This window comes from Peromyscus maniculatus, chromosome 18 (assembly GCF_049852395.1).
Source record: "Peromyscus maniculatus bairdii isolate BWxNUB_F1_BW_parent chromosome 18, HU_Pman_BW_mat_3.1, whole genome shotgun sequence".
Taxonomy (NCBI): Eukaryota; Metazoa; Chordata; class Mammalia; order Rodentia; family Cricetidae; genus Peromyscus; species Peromyscus maniculatus.
The window spans coordinates 6,130,570-6,157,834 of NC_134869.1; the positions used below are offsets into that span (position 1 = coordinate 6,130,570).

Below are 27,265 nucleotides of genomic sequence, written 5' to 3' on the forward strand. Positions count from 1 at the left end.
TCAAATTTAAAATAGTAAAATATATCCATTTACTTATTTTGAGAGGGGGAAATACATACATACATATGACAGAGAATGAACATACACAACACATCATGCCATTCTGTCATTCTGTTTATATAGAGGTAAATGAACTAATTAGGAGGAGTAAGCTCTTTCCTTCCACCCAGCTGGGCATCTCATTGGCCCTTCCCTGGTACTTTCCATGATCAACTCATGGATTTCTACCTTAGAGGGTTTTCTTGTGGTTCTGAAAGTTAGAAAATATTATTACTAAAGTGCATTGTGAAAAATTTGAGCTCAATTTTGTTTCAAATGAATGACACTCTTAATAAAAGCTCACTGTAGTGGAAAGAATTCTTGATGGGAGGAGGGTTGCTGTGTGTCCAGCTTGAAGAAACTGCTAGTCCAGAGTAATTCATGGGAAAAGGCAAAAGTGAAGTTACTCTGCCATGCAGGTAAGGGAATTCACTGGAAATAACCAGTGAAAAAGCACCAAGGAAGGTTCCAGGGTGAGTCATTGAAATGCCATGTTTCTTCTTGGCATTGTGCCTTTGAGAGTCTGTCCTTTGTGCCCCGTGCACTTCCCTGGTCTAAGGCTATTGGTCATTTGTGCTGTGCAGGCCCCTGTGGACAGTTCAGGTTTCAGCATTTAACCAGTTTCAGCAATCATCACATACTTTTCCCAATATAACATTCCTACAAGGATCAAAATTTCCAAGGCACTTCAGAAGTTAAATAGCCTTTGTGGTTATTGCATGTTTTAGAATACTAATGTCTCAGCCAGGCCGGGCAGTGGTGTTGCAGGCCTTTAATCCCAGCACTCGGGAGGCAGTCCCAGGCGGATGTCTGTAAGTTTGAGGCCAGCCTGGACTACCAAGTGAATTCCAGGAATGGCTCAACGCTACACAGAGAAACCCTGTCTCGAAAAACCAAAAAAAAAAAAAAAAAAAAAAAAAAGAAAGAAAGAAAGAAAGAAAGAAAAGAAAATCTTGGACTCACAGACTTAATCTACAGATATAAGTTGACCTCCTGAGTACCAACTGTGTGGATTATATACATTTCATTTAAAACACGAACTATGCTCCATACATGCACGCCAGGATGTGCCATTCACTATATGATCCAAGCTCTCATCTGAGTAACCAATGAATATGGACATAGCATAATATAAATGGCGTTATAATGCATCTTGTTGTGGCCTGATATAACTTCAAATCTTGACTTGGGCTGATATTTTTAGGAAAAATCAAGTCTCAAAAATAACATAGGAGTAACACTTCCTACCAAGAAGCTTGGACTAACCCAAAATCTGCTTCGGTAATTCTTTCCTACTTCTTTTAACAGAAACATGATCCATAATGTTTGTTTTTCTTACAAGATTTCAGAGAGTTGAACTTAATAGAAAATATTACATCAAGTGTGGAAATGATTTCTCAAAGAATGATCCCATTGTATTATATTTTAAATTTCAGGGATGATGTGTAATGCCAATCACTCAAGCATTAACAAATAAAGACTTTTCTCACACATTGTCAGACTTCCTCCTATATTTAATTTTCCTTATTCTGACTTTTCTTGATTAACATTCTAGAATGAACCATCTCATTCTGATCTTTCAATTGCAGGCACTTCTACATTTCATTACATCAAGTTGCTGCATCTCCACTTTACTTAAAAGATTCCAGACTAATTATTTAATGGGGTGTCCTTGTGCTGCTGAGCCCAATGCTCTGAGTTCTTCACCCAGATCTAGTTCTTTGACCAATATAGAAAAAAGGACAAATGTTCTGGGGACACTCTCTCTTTGGTGGACTCAGTAAGTACTGTATTGTATAGACTGAAAAACTGTATATATGTATGTAGGTACGTATGTACACATCTATCTATCTATCTATCTATCATCTATTTAACTTTCCATCACTTATCTCTATCTATCAATCCATCCATCTATCTACCCCTATCAATCCAGCCAACCTTGGATCTATCTTCTACAACTACTACTCTTCCTCTTCTATTTCTCCTTCTTCTTGCTCTTCCCTTATTCATCCAGGATATTATAACCACTTTTGACTCCCTGAGTTTGTACAGTGCCTTAGTAAATATTAATTACATCATACAAATAAAAACTTTTCTCTGTGGGTTTCATTCTCCATATTTCCCCACCCCAAGTCTTTGTAATCCCTTCTTCCACAACACTTGATAAAATGTGACATTCCTTAGATCTCTGACACTGTGACACTAAAAATCTTTTGTAAAAGAATGTTTGTTTAAAAATGCGATTTGTGCTTAAAACAAGCCCAAAATCAACATCTAACAACTTTATACTTTAGTAACTTGCAAACACACCATCTAAGTTTGTTTCTTTATATGACAAATGCAATTTACACATAATGAATTCAATGAGTTGAGATATTCAATGTATATTAGTTCTCTCCCATGAAGTACACAAAAAGGTTTTCTGACTAAATGAATTTTTGTTAAGAGGTAAAATCCATAGAATTTTCTAAATGGAAGTGCAAAGATGTAAAAAAAAAAGGCTAGAAAATAGAGTTAATCATAAGTTAGAAGTTTTATGGAACATAAAAAAATCAAGATCATATAAGAAACTGCTGCATTTGTTAAAATTCCTTAGGCCAAAATTCAGTACACTTGTATACAATTAGAATGTAATTCTCTGTTGGGAATAATGGTGACAGAAGATGCCACTTAGATTCAACCTTTTATACAGAGAAAAGGAAAATCCATGCTAGAACTTTCTTTTGAGAGCCTTAAAATTGCCTGCAAAAAGAGCCTGTCTTTGTCAGGGAGTATTCCGTCTCTCAACTACTTGAATTAGAAAAGACTTTCAAAAGATCAATGAAACCTCCTGTCAAAGCTTGGCTCATGGCATTGTAGGCTATGAGAACAGATAAGATCAATCTGAGTGCAATAGAAGTAGGAAAGTAGGTCATGCACTTACTTAAACCTCCTTGAAATACAGGCTATGTAATCTACTGATATCTGAAAGAAATTATTTCCTGATGGACTGGCTCACAGGAAGCATTGAGGATGCTTGGTTATCACAAGCAGAGGTCTCACACACACATTGGAAGATGATGAAGGAAGGATGGGTTTTTCCTGATAAAATATACACGAGAGAAGTAGTGCTTGGCAGCCAATTCACTGGGCATGATAGAGCACTGGGCTGTGCTTACAGAAGAGGTCCAACATAAAATGGTTGATTCGCCAGGAACTTCAGGACTGGTGTTTGCCTTCAGTGCCTTTGCAGAGCTCTAAGGGAGAATGTGAACTTGTAGAAACAACTAACATTTTTAAGGAAAGGGTGAAATGTTGTGTAACAATTTTCCTTTTTATGCAATAATTTTCTATTATTTTTGAGACTATAACTGCATTATTTTCTCTTCTTTCTCATCCTTCCAGGCCCTCACTACACTATTCTTTGCTGTGCTTCTAATTTATGACATCTATTTTCATTAATTGTTGCTACATGCATATACATATATATGTGCATTAAGATATATATATATATCCATATTTTTATATTTCCTAAATGTAAACCAATCATTCTGTATAGCTAGCATATGTTTTCAGGACTGACCATTTGATAGTGAGTATCCAACTGGTGTGTTCTTCCCTGGGTAGGACTATTTCCTTAAGTCTCAGAAAGTTCTATGAAGGTTCATAATACTCAGCAATTAAACCATGGCTGGGAAGGCTGAAACTTACAGGATTAACAAGGCCCTTCCACTCCCAAGGTTAAATAGGTGGTAACTAAGGAGAACTGAAGAAATGAGACCCTCTGTCTCATTCAGCTGCAAACAAGTCATGCCGACACATTCAGAGTTCCAGTCTTTATGAGTCACCCATTCTAATGTAAGCCTTTGTGATGCCACACATTAGAGTTATTCATATTCCCATAAGTAATCCCATACCTATACTCCTGTATTAACCTCAATAAACTCATTAATTTGAGGGAAAAGGGATTACACAGTCTTCCCTGAGAGGCAGATACATAAAGGGGAACTGATAAATAATACAAATGGCCAACTTCTGGCTTCCTTTTTATTTTCTGTACTGAGACAAAGGCTTAGTAGGCTTTGTCTTCCACCAAAGGCTGCCTCTACCAACTGTCTGGTTCAGGACAAATAGGTATGTTCACAGTCAGTCCTGAACATGGTCACTTGAAGCTGCAGGCAATCACCCAAAGTCAGATATTGGGGCAAAAGCTGAAAAATCAAAGATGCAGAGTAGGAAGCCAATAGTTCTACCTTTCTTTCTTTCTTTCTTTCTTTCTTTCTTTCTTTCTTTCTTTCTTTCTTTCTTTCTTTCTTTCTTTCTTTCTTTCTCTCTCTCTCTCTCTCTCTCTTTCCTTCTTTCTTTCTTTCTTTCTTTCTTTCTTTCTTTCTTTCTTTCTTTCTTTCTTTCTTTCTTCTCTCTCTCTCTCTCTCTCTCTCTCTCTCTCTCTCTCTCTCTCTCTCTCTCTCTCTCTCTGTCTCTCTCTGGTTTTTCAAGACAGTGTTTCTGTGTGTAGCTTTGCGCCTTTCCTGGACCTCGCTTTGGAGACCAGGCTAGCCTCGAACTCACAGAGATCCACCTGCCTCTGTCTCCTGAGTGCTCAGGCTGGCCTCAAACTCACAGACATCTGTCTGCCTCTGCCTCCTGGGTTCTGGGATTAAAGATGTGCACCACCACCGCCCAGCTCTTTCTTTCTATTTATTTTATGTACATTGGTGTTTTGCCTGTGTGTGTCTGTGCAAAGGTCTCCTGGAACTAGAGCTACAGACAGTTGTCAGCTGCCAGGTGGGTGCTGGGAATTGAACCTGGGTCCTCTGGAAGAGCAGTCACTGTTCTTCACTCCTGAGTCATCTCTCCACCCCCAGCCAATACTTCTTAACCCTATGAAATACTCCACCAAAAGAGAGTAAGTACCTCTCTCACCCCACCTTATCACACTCTCTATTTGCCCAGCTCTATCACTTCTTTTCTGTCTGTCCAGATATCCAGACCTCTATAGTTAACTAATGGCTAGCTCCTCCTTCTGATTTTCAGGCAAGCTTTGTTAGAGCACAATAAAATATCACCACATTTCCCCTTTTTTGGTCTAAAGCAAAAAAGGGTTATCACTAATATAAGAAAAACTACATGTAATAAGTTCAATAACTATATACAATATATAAGGCAATAAATACACTAAGTACAATAACTATATACAATATATAAAGGCAATAAATAATTCAACAATGTCTAGACCATTTGGACGTGACAAAATCAGAAAAAATACTCCATTATCTATCCTATCTTCATGAATCCAAAGGACTGTGTCTAATTCTCCTTCTATCCTAATTTGTATTACCAACAAAAAACTATCTTTTGATGTCTTTCAAACTTATACACTTTACACCTCTTTAGTGAGTTTCTTTTCCAAATTTCTTCAACAAGGAAAACTATAACTATCTAATGTTCAACTCCTTCAGAGAACTGAGAAGGAAATAATATTACCTGAGTAAACAGGAACTATAACTAAGTGACTTCCACAAAATGTGAGAAATAACAGAAACAGCTGGTTGCCTGGATAGTCACTCAAGATTTCTCTGCACCATTGGGACATCCATCTTTGGCCTACAGGCCTAGCATATCTGTCAGACTCATTGCAAAGCAGGATTTTCTGAAGGGCCTTTCTACTTTGTCTTTGCAAGGTGCATCAGTCCTTTTTTTTGTGTCCTGCTTGTCCATTTTGGACAGCATACTGTCAGCATTGATGTAAGGTCACTTTCTTACCCAGTGGCTAACTTTGCCACAAATAAAGTAAACACTATATTGACTTTCTTCAATGCCCATTGTCTTCTTGAAGAAGATGGATACTGTGAGGAGCCTACATGTTTCTGACTCATAAAAAAGAAGAAAAAAATCTATGTTATCATTTTTCAATGCCATATTCTGAAGATCTCTGAAGTGCTTTAAGATGACCTGTCTATCTAAAATATATTTCTGCTTGACCTTGAGAACAGACCTAATATGACTACAGGTTTGATTGTAATGACTATCTACTAAACTGCATTTCTTTATTATCCTAAATAGTTGGCAATAACTTTCAAGGACTGAAAACTGCATTGCACTGTGAAATGAACTGTATAGGCATGATACATTGGACAAGACTAGAAATATATGTGGAAGTATTTTCTAACAAAATCAATCTCAAATTTCTATCAATATACATAATTTATATACAATATACAAAAATCCATTCCAATGTGAAATATTTAAAACTAGTAGTTCCATTCTAAAAGAAGATTCAAAAATCTAACTTTCTATATTACCATATCTATATCCTCTCTTTTTTCTTTTCAGTGTAGATTCAATAATCTACCCTTTGACCTACCTTTTCTATATCCTTTTCAACACATGAAAGTCTGTAAATGGAATTTACTATATATATAACTACAAGAAAAAATACCCACATAATCATCTCATTAAATACTGAAAAGTCCTTTGACAAAATTCAACATCCCTTCATGATAAAAGTCTTGGAGTGATCAGAGATACAAGAAACATACCTAAATGAAATAAAGGCAACATACAGCAAGCCTACAGCCAACATCTAACTAAATGAAGAGAAACTCAAAGGGATTCTACTAAAATCAGAAATAACACAAGGCTGCTCACTGTCTCTATATCTATCAACATTGGACTTGAAGTTCTAGCTAGAGCAATAAGACAACAAAAGGAGAACAAGGTGGTACAAATTGGAAAGGAATAAGTCAAACATTAACTGTTTTCAGATGATATGACAGTATACATATGTGACCCCAAAAATTCCACCAGGGAACTCCATCAGCTGATAAACACTTTCAGTAATGTGGCAGGATACAAGATTAACACACTCAAAAAAATCAGTAGCCCTCCTATATACAAATGATAAATGGCCTGAGAATGAAATCAGAGAAACATCCACCTTTACAATAGCCAAAGACAACAAAAATTCATTGGGGCAACCTATCTGATAAGAACTTTAAGTTTTTAAAAAAGAAATTGAAGTAGATATCAGAAAATGGAAAGCTCTCATATGCTCTTGGATAGGTAGAATCAACATAGTAAAAATGGCGATCTTACCAAAGGCAATCTTCAGATTCAATTTAATTCCCATCAAAATCCCAACAAAAGTCTTCACAGACCTTCAAAGAACAATTTTCAACTTCAAATGGAAAACCAAAACCCAGGATAGCTAAAAAAAACTCGTGTACAATGAAGGAATGTCTGGCATCACCATCCCTGACCTCAAGGACTCCAATAGAGCTATATTTAAAAACAACTTGGTATTGGCATAAAAATAGACACATAGATCAATGGAACTGAATCAAAGACCCTGACTTTAATCTAAAGACATATGAACACCTGATTTTTGACAAAGAAGCTAAAATTATACAATGAAAAAAAGAAAGCATTTTTGACAAATGGTGCTGGCATTCACACATGCTAGAATGCAAATTGATCCTTTATCTGTGCCCATGCACAAAACTCAAGTCCAAATGGATCAAACACCTGAACATAAATCCAATTACACTGAACCTGATAGAAGAGAAGTAGCACAGACACTGAGAGCAACAACTAATACATGGGACCTCCTGCAACTGAGAAGCTTCTGTAAGGCAAAAGAGACAGTTAAAAAGACAAGATGACAGCCTACAGAATGGGAAAAGATTTTTACCAAACCCACATCTGACAGAGGGATGATCTCCAAAATATAAAAAAAACTCAAGAAACTAGACATCAAAATACCAAATAATCCAACTTAAAAAATGGGGTACAGATCTAAACAGAGAATTCACAATAGAAGAATATTAAATGGCCAAAAGACATTTAAGGAATTGCTAAAAATCCTTAGCCAAATGCAAATCAAATGACACTAAGATACCATCTCACTAACAACCTCATAGCTTGAGTGAGCTCTACTAACACTGGGGGAATCTTCATAACTATGTAACTTTTTTTGAGCCCAAAATCTCTAAAATTCTGAGGATCTTCCCTGGGTGAATATTCACTTCAGAGGTCTCATCCCTACTACTCCCCTTTATCCTGACCTCATTTCTAAGCATCCTTTCTTTCTCAAATTGTTGATTATTAATCTTAAGGAGGGGAAAATCCAACCCTGGACAGTGCATGCAAAGTGAGTTTTCAACTTCACTTAGATAAAGTTTCTAATGAAACAGAGGCCTAGATTTCTGGCTTTGGAAGGAGGATCTACCTAAAGGCTTCCATTGTGAATCCAGAGGATCCTGAAAATGGCACCTTGGTTTCAAGTCACTTTTGGGTGAGGTATGTAACAGGGATGAAATAGCTATACCAGGTGACATCAGCACATGGACATTCTACTGTATCCTGGAGAGCCCTGGCATTCCATGTGATGTCACCAGTGTTGTGGCAACGCCAACTGTCATTGGGGCATTTGTGCAGTGTCTCGTGTTTCACCTACAGACATGCTGTCTAGACTGAACAGGATTCTTGGGAGACAGGATGAAGAGCACAGGGAGACCAAAGGGAGGCAGAAGGAAGATGGCCTTCAGTCTCCATGTCACACATCAAGAAATAAATGGTTCTGGGGAAAGCTCAGTGAGTCCTGGGAAAGGGATGGGGAGCTTCTTGAAGGAGGAAGGCTTGAGCTGTTCCTTCCAGGAGTGGGGCTAAGCAGGTGAGAGTTTCTGAGAAGCAATGGGCCTACCTGCTCGTCTGAGTTCTTCAAGAGCAGAACAAAGTTGAGGATTTTCAAGGTTAGTTTGGCAGAAAGCCAGGGATGGTCAAGGCTGCAGCTGTTCTGTTGAGGGCCCTCTGCTTTCACTCTGAGTGGGAAGGAAGCACATGGGAACTAAAGAGGTTTCAATAACAGCCGAGCAACTCACACACACTGGATGTCTTTTGGTGTGTGTCACTAATAACAGAGAGAGTAATGTCCCCTGGCCAGAGCTAGAGGTTCTCACATTTTAAATAACAACCACTAGCAGGGCAGGAGCTACCAAGTATTGCTGCATGTCAGTGACCCCTAAGGTTTCTGAGTTCCTGCCCTCTCACTAGCCAGTCATCTTTCCTCTACCTTGAGTGCAGGACTGGGACATCACTCTTCCTGTAAGTATTTGTTCTTGATGTCAGAGGGCTCACCTGTGGATGCCCAGTTCATAGGTATTTTCAGTCACACCTTTCAGTGGTTGATAACAAGTTCGCTAACCTCATGATGGATGGAATGTATTCTCCTGAAGCTTTTGGTAAAACTTTCATCTTTACCTATGTGACTTATCATTGCTCTGACAGGACCCACATAGTCCTCCACTATCCTCATACATTGTAACTGCCCCGTGGATCTTCTCTGATGTGCTTATTCACCTCGTGCAACTGATCTTCCTTCCCCATTATACTGAGCTAATTTCTTAGCATCCTTTATTTCTCATCTTGTTAGAGATCATCAGGAAGAGAAAAGCCATTCCTGGGCACAGTTTGGAAAATGAGTCTTGCCCTCCATACATGATGAACTATTGAATTAGAATGAAATAGATTCTAATCAATCAGAGAGATCTCGGGATTGGAAGGAGGAGGTGCTGAAGGATTTCCCCTGTGTCTCAGGGAAGGCTCCTGGAAAGGGCAGCTTGGCGTTTGGTGAATTGGGGAAGAGTTTGTTATCAAATAGATAAAGGTGTTGGCAGTGACCCTACAGTCTCTTCTCTGGAAATTCTATTGTATCCTGGAGAACCCATGGCATCTTTTGTGAAATCACCAGTGTTGTTACAATTCCAAATGCCCTTGAGGCATTCATTAAGTGTGTATAGGGTTCACCAATCAACATGTTGGCAAGACTGAGCATACTGACTGGAAGAGAGATCTCTGCTTTTTTAGGGAGGAGTTGAAGCCAGAACTGGACCTTCTAGTAATGGGGTTCAGTAGCTGTAATCATCTGAAGCCATGCGCCTATGCTGCTTCTCTGGGTCCCTAAAGAGCAGATCCAAAGTGGAGGTTTCTGACGGTTAGTTGGCAGAGGGCCAGGAATGGTCAAGGATGCAGTGCTGTGCTAGGACCTTTTTCAGTTCATTCTGACTGTCAAAGAATGCCAAAGGAGGCATAGAACCACTAATGAGGTATCAGGGTAGCATGTTGCTGCACTTTATTCTCAGTGGATTTCTGTAGGTTTCATGGATATCTGATATAAATACCAGAGAGCAAAACTTTCCATCCATGTACCCAGGTCTGAGACATTCAGTGTCTTTTAGTCCTGCACACAGGTTATCGGGCAGGGAGGTACAAAGCACCAGGCAATCCAGGACTTTCTTGCATCACATCAGGTATCACTTGACAATTCCAAACCAACATGACCTGCCTTGCTTATGCCTTTCAGGGACAGTGGGGCTGCAGGAGGGCCTGAGGCATATATCTATCCTCAGAGATTGGAGACAGACACATGACTTATGGTCCCCAGTTTAAGGATAGATGCTCTGATTTTTGAGGGCTTCACTGGGTGCCATGCATTTCCTCTTCCTCAGGCCTCCTCTTGGGACTCCACATGGTCTCTTGGCCCTATGCCATTCGTCTGTACAAATTCACTGTGTTTATGTACCTACAGGGACTACTAGGAAGGCATCATCCACACCCTTCTTCCTCACTGAGCAGGAGAAGCAGCTGAACCAGGTGGATAAACTGAACCTTCAGCTACAGATGATGACCAATGAGAGGAATGAACTGCTGGAATTCCTGGCCCTTTATAACAGCAATGAGTTGAACAACAGGTATTCATCATGCCCTTTTCTCTGGTAACTGTCTTGACCCTACTGTGTCCTGAGTGCATTTGAGAGGCAGAACTGAAGCCTGTAGGAGTGAGATAGGACATAGGCTGTTCTGATTCCTCCAAATGAAAAAGCAGAGCCTGTGGCCTGAATCACAATCTACAGAGGGGCAGTAGGGTGTAAGATCACAACATGCATTTCAAGAGGCCTTGACAGACATCGGCTTTTAGGAGATGCTTGGTGCTCTGGGTTGAGTGTTTATATTTGACTATCTATTTATTTTTGCTTTTTGCTCTGGGAACAGGCTGAAAGGCCTTGTCGTCCATCTGTGTGTCTGGAAGGCTTGGAGTTCATCCCTGCTCCTCTCTGGTCTTGTTCCTTATACTTTGAGGCAATGCCCCCTACGTGCATTTCTTTTACATCCTGTGTGTGGGCTTATGTGTGTGAAGTGCTCTCTAAGGGGCCCAAACATTGCAAACATGGCAATGGCAGGTTTTGCCCTTTTCACTTGCCTTTCCCTTGATAAACCATTAGATAACATTCCTAAATTTAGTTCCCAAAGTCCATTCCCTTTTGTGGACACTGACTCATTCTTGAAACTAAACACCAAAGTTCAACAATCAAAATTCATTACTTGGTTACACTGGCTAACCTGTCCCATCAGAGCTCAACAATTTACCCAGCACAGATTTAAACTTCTCTACTTAAAAACCCACTGTTAAAAAAGCCTGCTGCTTGCTGTGTGCCTTCGCCTGCTCAAGAGACAGGCTCCCAAGCTATGCTTGCACTGCTAGGTTAATAAATCTCCTTGTTCTGAGGATTGTGTGTCTGAGTGTGTTCTGTACTGGCTCTGAGAGGCTCACTTACTGTGTGTGTGTGTGTGTGTGTGTGTGTGTGTGTGTGTGTGTGTGTGTCCTTTCAGATCCTGAGAGTCAGAGATTCATAGTAGGTCTGAATATTCACATGTCTCAAGGATTTCTGGTGATGGAAGTGCTGAGGCCAGGGAGCCCCACATTGAGCATCACTGCTCTCAGCCTTTGTGCTCATCCTGGTCCCTCATTGGAATCCCCTTGGGTGTTTATAAAGCCATCTGAATGTAGTGCCTCCCCATGGCAATACAGATCATGAGTTCTGGGTATCCTTGTAAGGAGAAAAATCTCTGTTCTCAAGACAGTGGGAATGTCATTGCAGATTTCAGATACACCCCCATCTGTGGCACAGACTGCTCAGACCTTCTTAGCCAGCTAGTCTGCTCCTAGAGGTCTACTGAGGGAGCTCATGTAGCCCTGTCTCCTTCCCTATTGACACCCAGCCTTTCCTGGCCATGGGACAGTGAGGCAAGTCTAATGCACATCAGGAGGTCCAGTATAGAATTCATGGTGTGACATCCAGTGGGCTAGGGTAGTATAAAACAGAATCTTGATTTATGTGGTTCCTGAGACCTGTATTCATGGGGTTCTTTGCTCCTGGGGCCATGCCCTACCACTGGCTGAAATATGAGCTGAAGATGCTGAAAACACAGCATAAGAAGGAGATGTCAGATGTAAAGAAATTCCCCAAGGAAATTTGTGAGGCTTCGTACAAGTGCAAGGAGCTGAGTGAGCACACCAACTCCTACCGGTGAGTGCCTAATTTAAATGGGACCCCTGAAATTGTTAAGGACTACTTCTGGTAGTCTGAAGTTTTTCCAGTCCTGCCTGATGCATCTGTCAGGAGGAATCTGTCCCATCCACCTCCTGCAGCCAAATGGTCCCAAAGACACACACACAGAGACTTATAGTACTTACAAACTGTATGGCCAATGGCTTAAGTTTCTGGCTAGCTAGCTCTATCATCTTAAAGTAACCCATTTCTATTAATCTATGTTTGCCACATGGCTGCTGCATGGCCAAGCTGCTGGCATGTTTCTCCTTGGGTGGCAGCTGGCATCTCCTCCACCTCTGACTTTCTTTTCTGTCTCTTCTGGATTTTTCTGCCTGGTTCCATCCTGCCTTGCCATAGGCCAAAGCAGCTTATTTATTAACCAATGGGAGTAACACTTATTCTCAGTATACAGAAGATATCCCACAGCAGCTTCTTCCCTTCTTCACCTTTGAACAAAGTTGGGCTGTGGTTCTAGACTGTTTACCTCTTAGCAAGCAGCCTGCCTTATAGCTCTTAGACTTCTGCCTCCCAAACTGAGTTCTCCTAAGAGGGAAGAGTCTGAGAGCCCCTCCCAACATTTTCCTGTCAACTTCTGGAGCTTCTAGAGAGAAAACATGGTTTGCACCATGAATGTTTTCTGTGGCTCTGGCAGGAGCTTACAGAGCTGGTTTCTATGGGAAACATGGATAGAATGTATTCCCATTGGGTCCTCTGTCCCCCTTAGGGCATGGTTTTCCTCTACCTGCTCATGTTTCCCCAATATGGTGAACAGTTAAGCACCAGGGTGTGTGTGGAGGAAGTGGGGGATCCAGTTTTCATAGGTACATGGATCTCTTTTGCTGTCAGCGTGTTCAGAAGTAGTTTGAATCTTTCTGTAATTTGCCTATTCTCTGGCTTTGGCCTGCACCTGAGTGATGCTGCCATGGCTAATGCCGGTTCCTGCCCAGGGTTCATGGGGATTGGGACATGGGACCTTGCAGGAAGGATGGTATTAGGAGGCAGGAGTGGCAGATGGAGGTAGAGCTCATCATTTTTGGTGACATTTCAGCACCCTCTACTGTCAGCTCCTGAGTGAATGGACTCAGCTAAAGGAAAAAGTGAGCACGTTGAAAGAGAACAACAGAAAGCAGCATGGGGAGCAGATTTTACTACAAGAATCCTACAAGGAGGCAAGGAGGCTCTGTGAGGAGGCTCTTGAGAAGATGTATGACCTCTGGACAAAGCAGCAGCAGGTAGGTTGAAGCAGCAGGGCCAAGATGCCCACCTGTCTAACCATACACACACATACACACACCCATGTAACTCTCTACTCACTTATCCACCTGACCCATGCCATCCAATAGTTCATTTCTGTGATCATTCACAAGTCTTTCAGGGGAGTTAGCCTCTTGGAAGGCACTGCATGACTGCCAAGGAAACCCCACTGCTCTGCTAGAAGCTGCAGTCCATTGAGGGAGATGGGTCAATCACATGTCACTCACCAATATGCTAGTATGGGGCAGCAGTACTGTGATGGGAGCCACTTAGGGAGTAGCACAGAGATCTGTGTGAATGAGTTCAAGGGTCTGGATCTCATTTGCTTGGCAGGGGTCATATGAGATCAGAGGCAGGAACAGCATGGAAGGAGGAACGTCCCCTAAAAAATCAAGCAATGGATCTATTTTAAAATTAATAAGTAAAATTCTTTTCTTTCACGGCATAGAAGTAACTTCCCAGGAAATGTCTGGTTTGTCTTACTGGCCTCACACATGGAACCTGACATTTTGATGCTCACTCTATCATATTTATAGCTGTGTCTTAGGAAAGACTCCTCCTAATTGTTGTATAGAATATTGAATTTCAGGAAAGTGCTATGGGTGACCTAAGTAGCCTCCTACTGACTTAACTGGGGCTGTTTTCACATCATATGCACTGTAATCCAGTCAAAAGTTGTTGGGTAATGACAATGGTGATTTCCATTCTCAAGTGCAATCAATGTCTTTTGTGTCAGAATCTGGGCAGGTTTAGTGAGGAGACTATGATGGGTCAACTTGGATCTATCAGGAGGCTTCATGTCCAGCCCTCTTCCATGAGCACTTGGTCTTGTGTGGTCAAACTCATTTGTGCAGAGGTTGTTATTTATCTGTACAATCAGTGAGTCTGCTATAAAAACTGCCCTAGGAGGGGAAACAAGTTCAGGCCAGGGCAGAAAAGCCTGGCTGTGTCTAAGAGCTTGTAGAAGCAGGGCGGATCCACTACCTCTCCCTGTAGTACAAAAAGAGTTGCAACATTCCAGCCTCGTCCCTTCCCCTTCTGGGTTCAAGAGAGGTGTGTGTGTGTGTGTGTGTGTGTGTGTGTGTGTGTGTGTGTGTGTATTTGTGTGTTTTCTTATGTGTAATTTTGTGGGTATGAAAATATGTGCTTGAGCCTCTATGTGTATGTTCACTCACTCATGGAACAATGGGACATCTTTAAGAATGGTGGAGACAGATTTGAATGAGAAAGTACTGTGCCTAATCTGGTTAGTACCACTTTGCATCAGTCAAAGAACAGATGGTGTTGTCCATCATTCTGCATGTCCACACAGTTAACTACAACAAAAGACAGAAAACTGATGAAGGCTAAAAGGTTTTCTGGTATTTTCAGGTTTTTCAGGTTGAGGCAGAATTATTTATCTGCAAAGAAATCCTCTGGATAAAAACAAAGTAATAGGGTCTATAAAGGTGAGAAAGAAGCTACTGAGAGGCAGGAAAGGCTGCCTGAGAGTTTGTGTCCTTCTCTGTTCTGGGTGAATGGTGGCTGACCACTGATGACTTCCCTGCATCCTGTTTTGTTTTTCTCCTCATTGTCTGCTGCCATTTTCCTTTCACCTTTGTTTAACCTTGGTTCAGCTAACCTTGTCCTTGGAGCTTGGCCTGGACTTTATTCCCTGAGAAATTCTGCACAGCAGAGGTGCTTGCGACTGCATCTCAGCCCAGCAGAAGTCCCACAGCTATGCTGAGGTGTGAGAAGAGGCTGTCTCAGTGCACCCCTTAGGCTCCTCACACTCTAAAGCACCCACTCCATGTTGTGTCTGCAGCACTCAGAAACTGCTTTTATTCCAAACTTCTTCATACTGAGTTAAAATCGGCCTGATGGAAGGTTGGGAGAAATGAGAACTATCAGATATTGGTAGGAGTGTAAGATGTTGTAGCCCTGTGAGAAGCTCTTTAAAATAATTCAGAATATTGAATGCAGATTCCAAGTGGACCATTGATTCCAGAGTGGAAAGTAGGTGTCCACAGAGAAGAGAGGACAACAGGGTTACAGCAGGACTCATCAGAACACCCCCAACTAGAAACTACTCAGATGCACATCCTTGATGAGTGCAAACATACAATGTGGTCCATGGAATATAGTTAAACATGGAATAATACATGCAATCCTTTCGCTGAGCTAGTCAACCTTCTGTTACTCAAAGAAATCCCTGACACAGTCATCTTACTTGGAGGAAAGGTTAATATAGACTTCTGAGTTTAGAGATTTTCTTGTTTCTGAGCATGTTGCTTTGGGCCTAATTTGAGGCAACCTGTGCTTTAGAGAGCTTCTTTAGGAGGAAGCTGCCCTCCCTGGAGGCACTGGGAAGCATTGAGTGAGAGCAAGGGGCTGGCCCATTGCCATCCAGTGGTCCTGTGCTGGGGACCTAAGCCTTCAATTCACAGACTGGAGAACTTGCTAGGAGAGCTTGGATTACTGGTAAATGATCCCTGGGGTTCACCTGTCTGTGTACAGGTTTACAAGGCAAGCATTACATTGACTTATCTGCATACTGAATTCTTCTCCCAGATCACCAGGCATGCATGTGTTATACAGACACACAGGCAGGCAACACCTGCACATATAACATAAAAATAAAATGAAAAATTATCTAAACAGAGTAAAAGTTCACAATCTTCTCCACATCACTGTGTTCAGAGGACCTTGCGTTTTCCTTTCTCTCTACTGGAATATGGGTAGAGAGGCTGTAGGTTAATGAGAGGTCACTTTCTTCTTCATAGTATCCCAGGTGATCTCATATTACATCAGTGTTTTCTGGTAAAGCAAACATGGAGACAATGTAGTGTGCTTCTATGTGTGCATCCATGTACATGTGTGTGTTCAAGAGTGTGTGTGTGTATGTGCATGTGTCTATATGTACAGGGGTGCAGACAACCCTCTCCTAAAAACACAATGTTCTAATGAACAGGAACATCAAAGACTTGAGGAAGATCTTCAGTCCCTGATGAAGCAGAAGGAGCTGCTCACCCGGCAAAGGGACTTGGCAGCAAAGCTGCAGCATCACTTCACTGTGTCCCAGATGAGGTAGGAGCTCAGGCTTCCAGAAGCAGGGGGATCTAAGTGGATCCACTGTACCTAGATCTCTGTCCTCTGAGTTTCTGTTCAATTGGTAAAGCTCCTAACCACAGCCAGTGAATGAACACCTCAGAGTGCAATTGCTGTCTCAGTCAACAGGAACTTCCGGCTAGGAAGCAATATGCTTTCTCCTTGGTCTTATGGGGATTGTGTCCCCTTCTTCCCGTCTGAGAACTCTAGTATGCTATGAGTATCTCAAATCTAACATTAGATCTCCTCCCAAATATTCCCATGGCATCCAGAAACCTACAAGGGAATCATCAATCATGAAGGAAAGTGTGTCCTCCTGCAACTTTATTTTCCATCAGGAACATCACGTTTAGAGATAATTGTCTACCCTTCGGCAGATTTGAATACAGCACATTTCTGCTGATTGCAGGCTCTCTGCAGTGTTTATCAGTTTCTCATGCGAAGATTTACTCTGGTCACAAACAGAGTAGGAGTTGACAAGCTAATCCCATGCAGGGGTCTGGGCTGTAGGATTAATCAGAGCCTTCTCTGCATTGCTGTGTAGGCTCCACTAGAGGCCAGGCATAGAGTTGTCCAAGAGGTTCTCATTCACCTGGTATCTAATCAAGGCCAGCAACATTTCTCCTGACCTGTTCCTCAGACCTTGTCAAACTGATATTTCTCAAAAATGATGTCTTTGGATTGCTGGAGAAATATGCTGTTTTTTTCTAATCCAGCACAGTGTGTATTTTCCAGTTCAACTTCTTGGAGTTTTTAAAAGTTGAGGAAAAAATCCTGCCCGGGTTCTCTCTGACCCTTTTGCCTTGGGGAAGCAGGGAATGAACTCAGCTGAAAGGTAAAGCTCGATTGTCTAGCTGAGTAGATCTGATGAGGGCTCAAAAGCTGACATGGCAGGTCCCCCAGGCATGTGTCCCAGCTGCCTTTCTCCCCTAGGTTTGAAAACCTCCAGCAGGAACTGAAGCAGACCACAGCCCAGGATGAGAGCCTCCTGCAGATGGAGCTGCTCAAGCAGAAACACTATGTCCCAGGCAAGTCAGCCACCACTGAGCCCCATCCCCAGCAGCCAGGGTGTTCATGGGGTGTGTTTCCTTCCTTAACTTTTGTTTACTAGGGATGAATAGGCCCTGATTTTCTTGCCATGTGCACAGCAAAACTGTTTCTGAATCATATATTCTTTTCTGATTTTCCCTGACAGTACCTGTTAAGGAGACTGGGAAGGCTGGAAGAAGCCAAAGACACCTTGAAGGCATGACATTCTACACTCTAGGTTCAAGGCCTCCTCAGAAAATGCCACCTCTTTTCAGCTTTGAACTCACTAGTGAGGCAAATATCAACCTACCATGAGGCGGTCCAGCCACAATCGGATCCACATCTGTTGGCTCACTATCCCCAGATAAAAGTTTGTGTAAAAACAAGTCTAATATACAGAGAACACAACACAAATTACTACGAACCCTGACTCCATATGTGATGGAAATCTGACAAGGAATACTGTGTTAATGTCACACTGCCATCCAGGCAGACCACACCAAAAGCATAAGATTCTCTCTAGTGCAGTGCTAAAGCTGAAGGCATGTCATGGGCAAGTGTAGCTGAAGATAATTCACTACAGAGAATATGCCAGTTCCTCACCTCTTTTGCTCTTCCATAATGAAATTCCAAAGGAAACTGAAATTTTCCTTTTTTTTTGGTTTATATCTTAGGATATTTATGTTTTTTGGTTTTATTCATTTTCGTTTAAGGTTGTGTTAAATTTTGTTATACTTTGATTCTTGTCATTGCTTTAATAGTTTGCTAAGGCTATATACTGTATATAATGACTGCTGTTTTGAAAACTCCCATTGAGTAAAATGAATGTATTTTATGAATAAAATAAATTTCAAACTTTTCATTCTAAGAATCTTCTTTTTATTTCCTGATTTCCTTTATACAAGTTTAATGAGCGTTCTCATTTCCTGAGAGACCTGGATTTTAAATTAAATTCCACCTGCATTTTAAATTAAAAAGGCTTGTTAGCTGTCTGTCCTGTGAGTCTTCTGAGACAGGAATAAATGCTCTTAGATGAGGTTTCACATGCCTGCAAACCCAGAAATCACAGGCTTGGGTGTATCTCAGTAAGTTCCTGGAATCTTGGGCTGCACACAGATTTCCCAGCCATGGGCCTCAGGGCTACACAAGTGGGTGGCGACTTGGATGTTGGTTTATAGCCTACCTCATGTATACCCACTACATAATAGAAAAATTAGACACATTGTATCCTTGAGGTCATATATTTAGCTAAGAGTAAAATGTTGTACACTGTACACACATGTTCACGGAACTTCATGCAGACCAAATTAAAGGGAAACACAAATATACTGTTCCAGGCCACTCAGGAAATGAGAACGCTCATTAAACTTGTATAAAGGAAATCAGGAAATAAAAAGAAATCTGCATCTGGTTTTCTTGAAATATATCATGAGTGATAAGTGAACAGCAGAGCTGATTTCCTCCAAGACAATTTAGGATATTTTGTGGCGCTTTTGTTTATACTTATGGGTGTTTTGCCACTACATACATGCAATTCCCACAAAGGCCAGGTGAGGGCAGAATCCACCTGCATTTTAAGTTAAAAAGGATTGTTAGCTGTCTGTCCTGTGAGTCTTCTGAGACAGGAATAAATGTTCTTAATGGGTGAGCCATCTCCACAGTCCCTGTAATAGACCCTTGTCCTCCCAGCCCTGTGTGCTGTATTAGGTGGATTGGATCACTCCCCACCAAAGACTGAAGTTTATTGAAAACTGTAGGGACAGGCATGCTAATTGTCTTAGGCTGCCACACATTCATTCAGGGCTCTCATAGGTTCAGGATCCTGCCCCAGTCACTGACTGTCAGATTGGAACAGATTTGCTAGATCTCTTCTAGGTTGACAACACCTATTAAGCCTGTCTGATGTAATAAATATTGAGAAGACCGTCCTGGGGGTGGAGGCAGGATGAGGAATCCCTCTTGATGGTCTGATAAGCAAAGTTGGGAGGAACCTCATGACTAGGTGGAGTGGATGAAGCCTGCATCAGGGGCCACATGTCTCTGGTGCAGAGTGATTCTGTGCAAAACTAAAGAAGGAGAGAAGTGGTTGAAGCTGCTCTTTTACCACAGCAGATCTCAGATCATATTGAGAAAGTTCTTCCAGATACTGATTTACTCTGGTGAAGCTCCTCTGGAATAGATCTGACTCCTGAGACTGACAGTGAGGCAGAGATTTAATGTGTAAAGAAATTTATCCCCTGGGTCTCCAGACTGGAGCTCTCACATCAAGGGTAAAAAGAACCTACTGTCCTCTGATCTTCCTGTGTGTGTGGGAGCGGGTGCCAGGTCTTACCCCACTGAAGCTAAGACATCCGGTTTTTTTTTTTTTTTTTTTGGTTTTTCGAGACAGGGTTTCTCTGTGTAGCTTTGCGCCTTTCCTGGAGCTCACTTGGTAGCCCAGGCTGGCCTCGAACTCACAGAGATCCGCCTGGCTCTGCCTCCCGAGTGCTGGGATTAAAGGCGTGCGCCACCACCCCCCAGCTACTTGTTTATTTTTATTTTTACATGCTAACCAAAATTTCACCTCCATCCTCTCCTCTCAACCCTCCACCCACCTCCACTCTTCCTGATCCACATCCATTCCTCCTTCTCTTTTTTCTCTTCAGAAATGAGCAGGCCTCCTATGAATATCTGTCTACCATGTTATATCAAGTTGTGGTGGGACTAGGCATGACCTCTTCTATTAAGGCTGGATGTAGCAATTCAGTAGGAGGAATGGGGTCCAAAAGCAGGAATTAGACACAAGCTGTGCTCCCACTGTTAGGAGTCTCACAAGAAGACCAAGTTATACACCTGTAAAATATCTGCAGAATGCCTAGGTCAGTCCCATGCAAGCTACGTGGTTGGTGGTTCACTATGAGCCTAGGTTAGTTAGTTCTGTGGGATGCTTCTGGGGCTCCTGACACCACTATCAAATACAAATTTTAATTGTTTATTCACTAATGTACATGCATTGGTGTTTTTTCTTCATGTATGCCTGTGTGAGGGTGTTGATTCCTCTAGAAATGGAGTTACAAACAGTTATGAGCTGCATCGATTTTTTCATTATTTTAAAAATTAATTATTTCATATGATGAGTGTATGGAAATCTACCAATCAAATATAAAATAATAACATCTATCATTTACTTATTTTGAGAGGGGGAAATACATACATACATATGATAGAGAATGAACATACACAACACATCATGCCATTCTGTCATTCTGTTTATATAGAGGTCAATGAACAAATTAGGAGGAGTAAGCTCTTTCCTTCCACCCAACTGGGCATCTCATTGGCCCTTCCCTGGTACTTTCCATGATCAACTCGTGGCTTTCTGCCTTAGAGGGTTTTCTAGAGGTTCTGAAACTTAGAGAATATTATTATTAAAGTGCATTGTGAAAAATTTGAGCTGAATTTTGTTTCAAATAAATGACACGCTTAATAAAAGCTCACTGTAGTGGTAAGAATTCTTGATGGGAGGAGGGTTGCTGTGTGTCTAGCTTGAAGAAACTGCTTGTCCAGAGTAATTCATGGGAAAACGCAAAAGTGAAGTTACTCTGACATGCAGGTGAGTGAGTTCACTGGAAATAACCAGTGAAAAAGCACCAAGGAAGATTCCGGGGTGAGTCATTGAAATGCCATGTTTCTTCTTGGCATTGTGCCTTTGAGAGTCTGTCCTTTGTGCCCTGTACACTTCCCTGGTCTAAGGCTATTGGTCATTTGTGCTGTGCAGGCCCCTGTGGACAGTTCAGGTTTCAGCATTTAACCAGGTACAGCAATAATTACATACTTATCCCAATATAACATTCTTACAAAAGTCAAAATTTCCAAGGCACTTCAGAAGTTAAATAGCCTTTGTGGTTATTGCATGTTTTAGAATACGAATGTCTCAGCCAGGCGGTGGTGGCACACGCATTCAATCCCAGCACTCGGGAGGCAGAGGTAGGTGGATCTCTGTGAGTTCGAGGCCAGCCTGGACTACCAAGTGAGTTCAAGGAAAGGCGCAATGCTACACAGAGAAACCCTGTCTCGGAAAAAAAAAAAAAAAAGACTAATGTTTCAAAGACTTAGTGAAAAAATATTCCAGGTAAATGAAGTACCTTGTATATTTCAATCTCTAGATACTTTTAAAACAAAAATTACTGAAAAGATGATGCAAAATTACATGAACAGTACAAGATATACATAGGTTCACCTTTAAATTTATATAATTGCTGCACTTCAGGATCAAATATGAACACATTTCATTAATTACAGCCAGACAAATGACATTTTGAGAAGTGTTTCCATAGCAAGGACCAAAGGAACAGCCTCATAGTGCATGCCATGAATGACATACAGTAGGGGACACCATGCCCACACTGGATAAGAGGCCCCATAGAGATCTGCACAACCCTCATGTGCCTAACAAGGCAGCCTTAATCAATGGAGGACCAGCCTCTGCAGTTATATTAACTGTCTGTGATATGCCTTCATGGGAGCAGATCACAGAAGGAAGGAAATGCAGCAGGGACCTTGTTGGGACTCTAGTTTGTTATCTTTACTGAGAAGCAACAATTTTCCACATGAGCTCAGGGTGCCTCTTTACCATGCCAACAGTCACCAATGCAGCAGCAAGGACTCTCCCAAGCACCACTGTCTCCTCCCTACTTCACCTTTCTGTTTGTGTAATATGTAGTTTATTTCATCTGGAGTCTGTGCTGTGTGTGTTGGTGTCTGTGCCAACTTACCTTGGAAAGAGCCAATGTTCCTCAGAATATACATGAGATATAAGAGAAGGGCTGTAAATACTGTCCTCTATCAATATCCACATGTTAATTTTTTCAGAAAGGCTGAGAATAATCCAAGGCTAATTACAAATTACAAAGTAGCTTCAGACAAACCTGGACTCAAATGTATCCACTGCTTCAAACCTAAAGAGAAACAGGTACTACACAGTCCCAGAATATCAATGTAAACAGGCTTAACTCTAACACAAAAACTGCCTGGATAGAGCCATACCCTGAAAATAGCTCATGCCAACATCGTCCCTGAAAAAGCCCATGCTAAGTACCTAAAGTGAAAGTAGACCAGGATTCAACATTAACCAAGATGTCAAGACAAAAGTATTCCAAGGCCTGAGGATGAACCTGATGAAGACCAGGAATAAAGCCTAAATTAACAAAGTCTTTCCCTCACCCAGAAAAGCCAGAGACCAACCCTAAGAATAAAATTTCCAAACCCTGACCTAAAAGAGGCCTGCACCAAAACCTGAAGCTGAATAAGCTCTGACCCAGAGGAAAAACAGAGGTATCCCTGGGCCAGTCCATTAAATGGAAGAGCCAAGGCCAAAGGCGAAGGAAAAGTAACACAATGAAATGCAACAAAAAGAAAAGAAAAGAATGGCCATGCCTAACCTTGACCCTGAAGGAGGCTGGCCGCAACCAAAAGGGAAATGAGTACTACCATATCCCTCAGAAGAAAAAGACTTGGCTGGAAGAAAGAAAAGGAGAATATCCATGCCTCAAATTTACCTGGACTGAAGCCAGGGCCCTCACCAAGATGAGAAGTTGGCTTCAGCATAACTCTGACCCTGAAGAAGACTGGGCCAAACTAAGAAAGGACATGGGCCCAGACCAATCCCTCAAATGAAAGAGGCCGGGACAAAGCAGGAAAAGGGAACACAGGGGCCTAACACTAACCCTGACAAAAGCCTGAGAAAAAACAAGGAGAGAAGAAGACCTGGGACATTCTCTTAAATGAAAGAGGCCAAGAAAAAAAAAAACTGTCTATAATCCTTACCCTGATGAAGTATGGGCCTAAGCAAGAAGAGATGTGGGCCACTTCATAAGCTTAAGGCTGAAAAAGACCAAGCCAAAACCAAGAAAATTAGTGGGCCTGAGTCCAGTCCTCACTATGAATATGTCTGGGCCCTAATAAAGAAGAGAAGTGGGACTGGGCCATCCCCTTAAAGGAAGAACACCCAGAGAAAACCAGGAAAGCATCTATGCCCAGGTCTAATCCTTATTCTGAAAACACCAAGGACCAAATGAAGAAGGAGGTCTGGGGCAAATATTGACTGGGAAGAATTCAGAACTCATACAAAGCTCATAGAACAAACTAGGCAAAATCAAATGTTACAAGCCAACCACAGACCTTGATGAAGAGAAATCACAAACCCTAAAGTCAAGGGAGCTCCTGCCAACCCAATGAGAGATATGTGGCAAGACTTAATGTTGACCCTAGGAAGTCCAGTTTGAAGAAATAATTTAAATGGAGCCTGATCCAATCACAATGGAGAACTCTTCCTAGAACAAACACTGATCAAGGAGCCAAAAACTAAGACCTGTGTGAAAGGAGTCCAGGCAATGCAAGAAGAGAAACATGCCTGACCATAAACTGCTTTCAGTGGAGACCTGCAGCCTACTGAGCAAGAACTAAGCCCAAAAGCCCTGAACTTGAAGGATGTGTGAGCAGAATATTTTCTTCTTCATCCAACGCCCTAATCAAATGGGAGCCAGAAATACCATGTTCTCAATAGAGCCAATGGTTCCATTACAGATGAAAGCAAATGGACATCATTAACATATTTGGTAGTTAGAGGGAACTCTGATCCCAGACCTTGATATTTTATAGTCAATCAAGGCCTCAAAAGAGACACACTGAAGAATGTTTGTTGAAAATCTTAGACACTCAAACTTCATATACAGATATAAGTTGATATCCTGAGTACCACTGTGTGGAACACATACATTTCATTTACAAGACATACCATCCTCAACACATGCGTGCCAGGATGTGCTACTCACCATATGATCCAAGCTCTCATCTGGGTAACCAATGAATATGAACATAGCATAATACAAATGGTGTTATACTGCACGCTGTTGTAGCCTGATAAAACTCCAAATCTTGATTTCAACTGATATTTTTAGGAACAATCAAGTCACAAAAGTAACACCCCTTCATGATAAAGGTCTTGGAGAGATCAGAAATACAAGGAACATACTTAAAACTAATAGAGGCAGTTTACAACAAGCCAACAGCCAACATATAATTAAATGAAGAGAAACTCTAAGTGATTCCACTGAAATCAAGGACAAGACAAGGGTATCCACTCTCCCCATATCTATTCATTATGTACTCAAAGTCCTAGCTAGAGCAAAAAGACAACAAAAGGAGAGCAAGGGGATACAAATTGGAAAGAAAGAAGTCAAACTTTTTCTATTTCCAGATGATATGATAGTCTACATAAGTAACCCCCAAAACTGTATCAGGGAATGCCTGCAGCTGATAAACCCCTTCAGTAATGTGGCAGGATACAAGATAACTAAAAAAAAAAAAAAAAAAAAAAAAAAAAAAAAAAAACCAGTAGCTCTCCTATATACAAATGATAAATGGGCTGAAAAAGAAATCAGAAAAACATCACCTTTACAATAGCCACAAATAATATAAAACACCTTGGGGTAACTCTAACTAAGCAAGTGAAAGAGCTGTATGATAAGAATTTTAAGTATCTGTAGAAAGAAAATGAAGAAGATATCACAAAATGGACAAATCTCCCATGCTCATGGATAGGTAATATTAACATAGTAAAATGGCAATCTTACCAAAAGCAAACTACAGATTCAATGTGTTCCCCATCAAAATCCCAACACAATTCTTCACAGACCTGGAAAGAACAATACTCAACTTCATATAGAAAAACAAATAACCCAGAATAGCTTAAACAATCCTGTACAATAAAGAAACCACTGGAGGCAATGCCATCCCTGACCTCAAGTTTTGCTATAGAGCTACAGTAATAAAAACAACTTAGTATTGGCATAAAACTGACATGTGGACCAATCAATTGAATTGAAGACCCTGACATTGATCTGCATACCTATGAACACATGATTTTTGACAAAGAAGCCAAACCTATACAATGGAAAAAAAGAAATCGTGCCGGCATAACTGGATGTCAACATGTAGAAGGCTGCAAATAGATCTATATCTGTCACCTTGCACAAAATGCAAGTCCAAGTGGATCAAAGACCTCAACATAAATCCAGTTACATTGAACCTAATAGAATAGAAAGTAGAAGTAGCCTTGAATGCATTAGCACAGGAAACCACTTCCTAAATCTAACACCAGTAGCACAGACACTGAGAGCAACAATTAATAAATGGGACCTCCTGAAACTGAGATGCTTCTGTAAGGCAAAGGACACGGTAAATAAGACAAAATGAGACCCTACAGAATGGGAAAAAATCTTCACCAACCCCACATCTGACAGAAGGATGATCTAAAAAATATGTAAAGAACCCAGGAAACTAGACATCAAAATACTGAACAATCAAATTAAAAATGGGGTGCAGATCTAAACAGAATTCTCAACAGAAGAATCTCAAGTGGCCAAAAGACTATTAAGGATGTGTTCACCATCCTTAGCCATCATGAAAATACAAATCAAAATAACCCTGAGATATCATCTTATACCTATCAGAATGGCTAAGCTAAAAACACTGATATAAGCTTATGTTGGAGAGAATGCGGAGCAAGGGCAACACTCTTCGAATGTTGGTGGGAATGCAAACTTGTACAGCCACTTTGGAAATCAGTATGGAGGTTTCTCAGAAAATTGGGAATCAATCCACCTCAAGAAGCAGCTATACCACTCTTGGGCACACACCCAAGGAATGCTCAGTCATACTACAAGGATACATGCTCAACTATGTTCACAGCAGCATTATTTGTAATAGCAAGAACCTGGAAACAACCTAGAAGACCCTCAACTGAAGAGAAAATGTGGTACATATACACAATGGAATAATATGCAACAGTAACAAACAATGACATCATGAAGTTTTCAGGCAAATGGATAAAACTAGAAAATGTCATCCTGAGTGACGTAACCCAGACTCAGAAGGACAAACATGATATGTACTCACTCATAAGTGGATACTAGATGTAAAGCAAAGGATAACCAGACTACAACCCACAGCTCCAGAGAAGCTAGGTAACAAGGTAGACCCTAAGAGGGACACATGGATCACCCTGGGAGGGGAAATGGATGAGATCTCCATGAGTAAACTGGGGAGGAGGGGGGTGATGGAGGGTAGGGGGTTGGGGATGAGAAAATAAGGGAACAGGATGGTGGATCTGGAACACGGACATAGTGGAAGAGCAATGAGATACCATGATAGAGGGAGAAATCATGGGGATAGGGTATAACTGGGTGCTAGGGAAGTTCCCAGGACTCCATCAGGATGACCTAAGCTTAGATGACTAGCAATAGTGGAGAGAGTGTCTGAACTGTCTTAGTCCAGTAATCAGATTGGTGAATACCCTGTCATCATAGAGCCTTCATCCAGTAACTGATGGAAGCAGATCCAGAGATCCACTGCAGAACACCAGGCTAAACTCTGGGAGTCCAGTCAAAGAGAGAGAAGAGGATTCTGTGAGCAAGGAGGCATCAGGATCATGATGGGGAAACCTACAA

The 27,265-nt window shown here is 41.3% G+C and overlaps 3 protein-coding genes across 13 annotated transcripts in view; 1 reads left to right on the forward strand and 2 right to left on the reverse strand.

Annotated features, from left to right (window-relative positions):
• LOC143269257 (disks large homolog 5-like) overlaps positions 1-27,265 on the reverse strand; it is a 250,098-nt gene that overhangs the window by 215,799 nt on the left and 7,034 nt on the right. Inside the window, exon 1 of one of the 10 annotated variants that reach the window (XM_076554342.1) lies at positions 8,720-8,832. The exons of 8 other annotated variants lie outside the window; for them this stretch is intronic. The gene's annotated coding sequence lies outside the window, so the exon portion shown is untranslated. Of the gene's footprint in view, positions 1-8,719; positions 8,833-27,265 lie in introns of those variants that run through there. One more of the 10 variants, XM_076554341.1, reaches the window with a different exon arrangement.
• On the forward strand, positions 12,251-18,639 carry LOC143269273 (disks large homolog 5-like). 2 transcript variants are annotated; one of them, XM_076554385.1, is made up of 4 exons: positions 12,251-12,383; positions 13,456-13,639; positions 16,612-17,776; positions 17,944-18,639. In XM_076554385.1, the coding sequence occupies exons 1-3, from the start codon at positions 12,271-12,273 to the stop codon at positions 16,729-16,731; spliced, it is 417 nt and encodes a 138-aa protein (XP_076410500.1). In that variant the 5' UTR covers positions 12,251-12,270; the 3' UTR covers positions 16,732-17,776; positions 17,944-18,639. The 2 variants fall into 2 exon arrangements, with proteins under 2 accessions (XP_076410500.1, XP_076410501.1); XM_076554386.1 differs by lacking the exons at positions 12,251-12,383; positions 13,456-13,639 and having other exon boundaries at positions 16,466-16,727; positions 17,682-17,776.
• Positions 13,965-27,265, reverse strand: part of LOC143269268 (uncharacterized) — a 47,108-nt gene continuing 33,807 nt past the window's right edge. The window contains exon 4 of the mRNA XM_076554376.1: positions 13,965-14,043. Coding sequence (XP_076410491.1) covers positions 13,998-14,043 — 46 coding nt within the window. The 3' untranslated portion in view covers positions 13,965-13,997. The remainder of the gene's footprint in view (positions 14,044-27,265) is intronic.

Bases quoted from the DNA above. Each gene is read 5' to 3' on its own strand.
- LOC143269273 (XM_076554385.1), top strand. From the start codon at position 12,271: ATGCTGAAAACACAGCATAAGAAGGAGATGTCAGATGTAAAGAAATTC. The intron at 12,384-13,455 runs GTGAGTGCCTAA...GTGACATTTCAG, and splicing joins GAGCACACCAACTCCTACCG to CACCCTCTACTGTCAGCTCC. The intron at 13,640-16,611 runs GTAGGTTGAAGC...TCTAATGAACAG, and splicing joins TCTGGACAAAGCAGCAGCAG to GAACATCAAAGACTTGAGGA.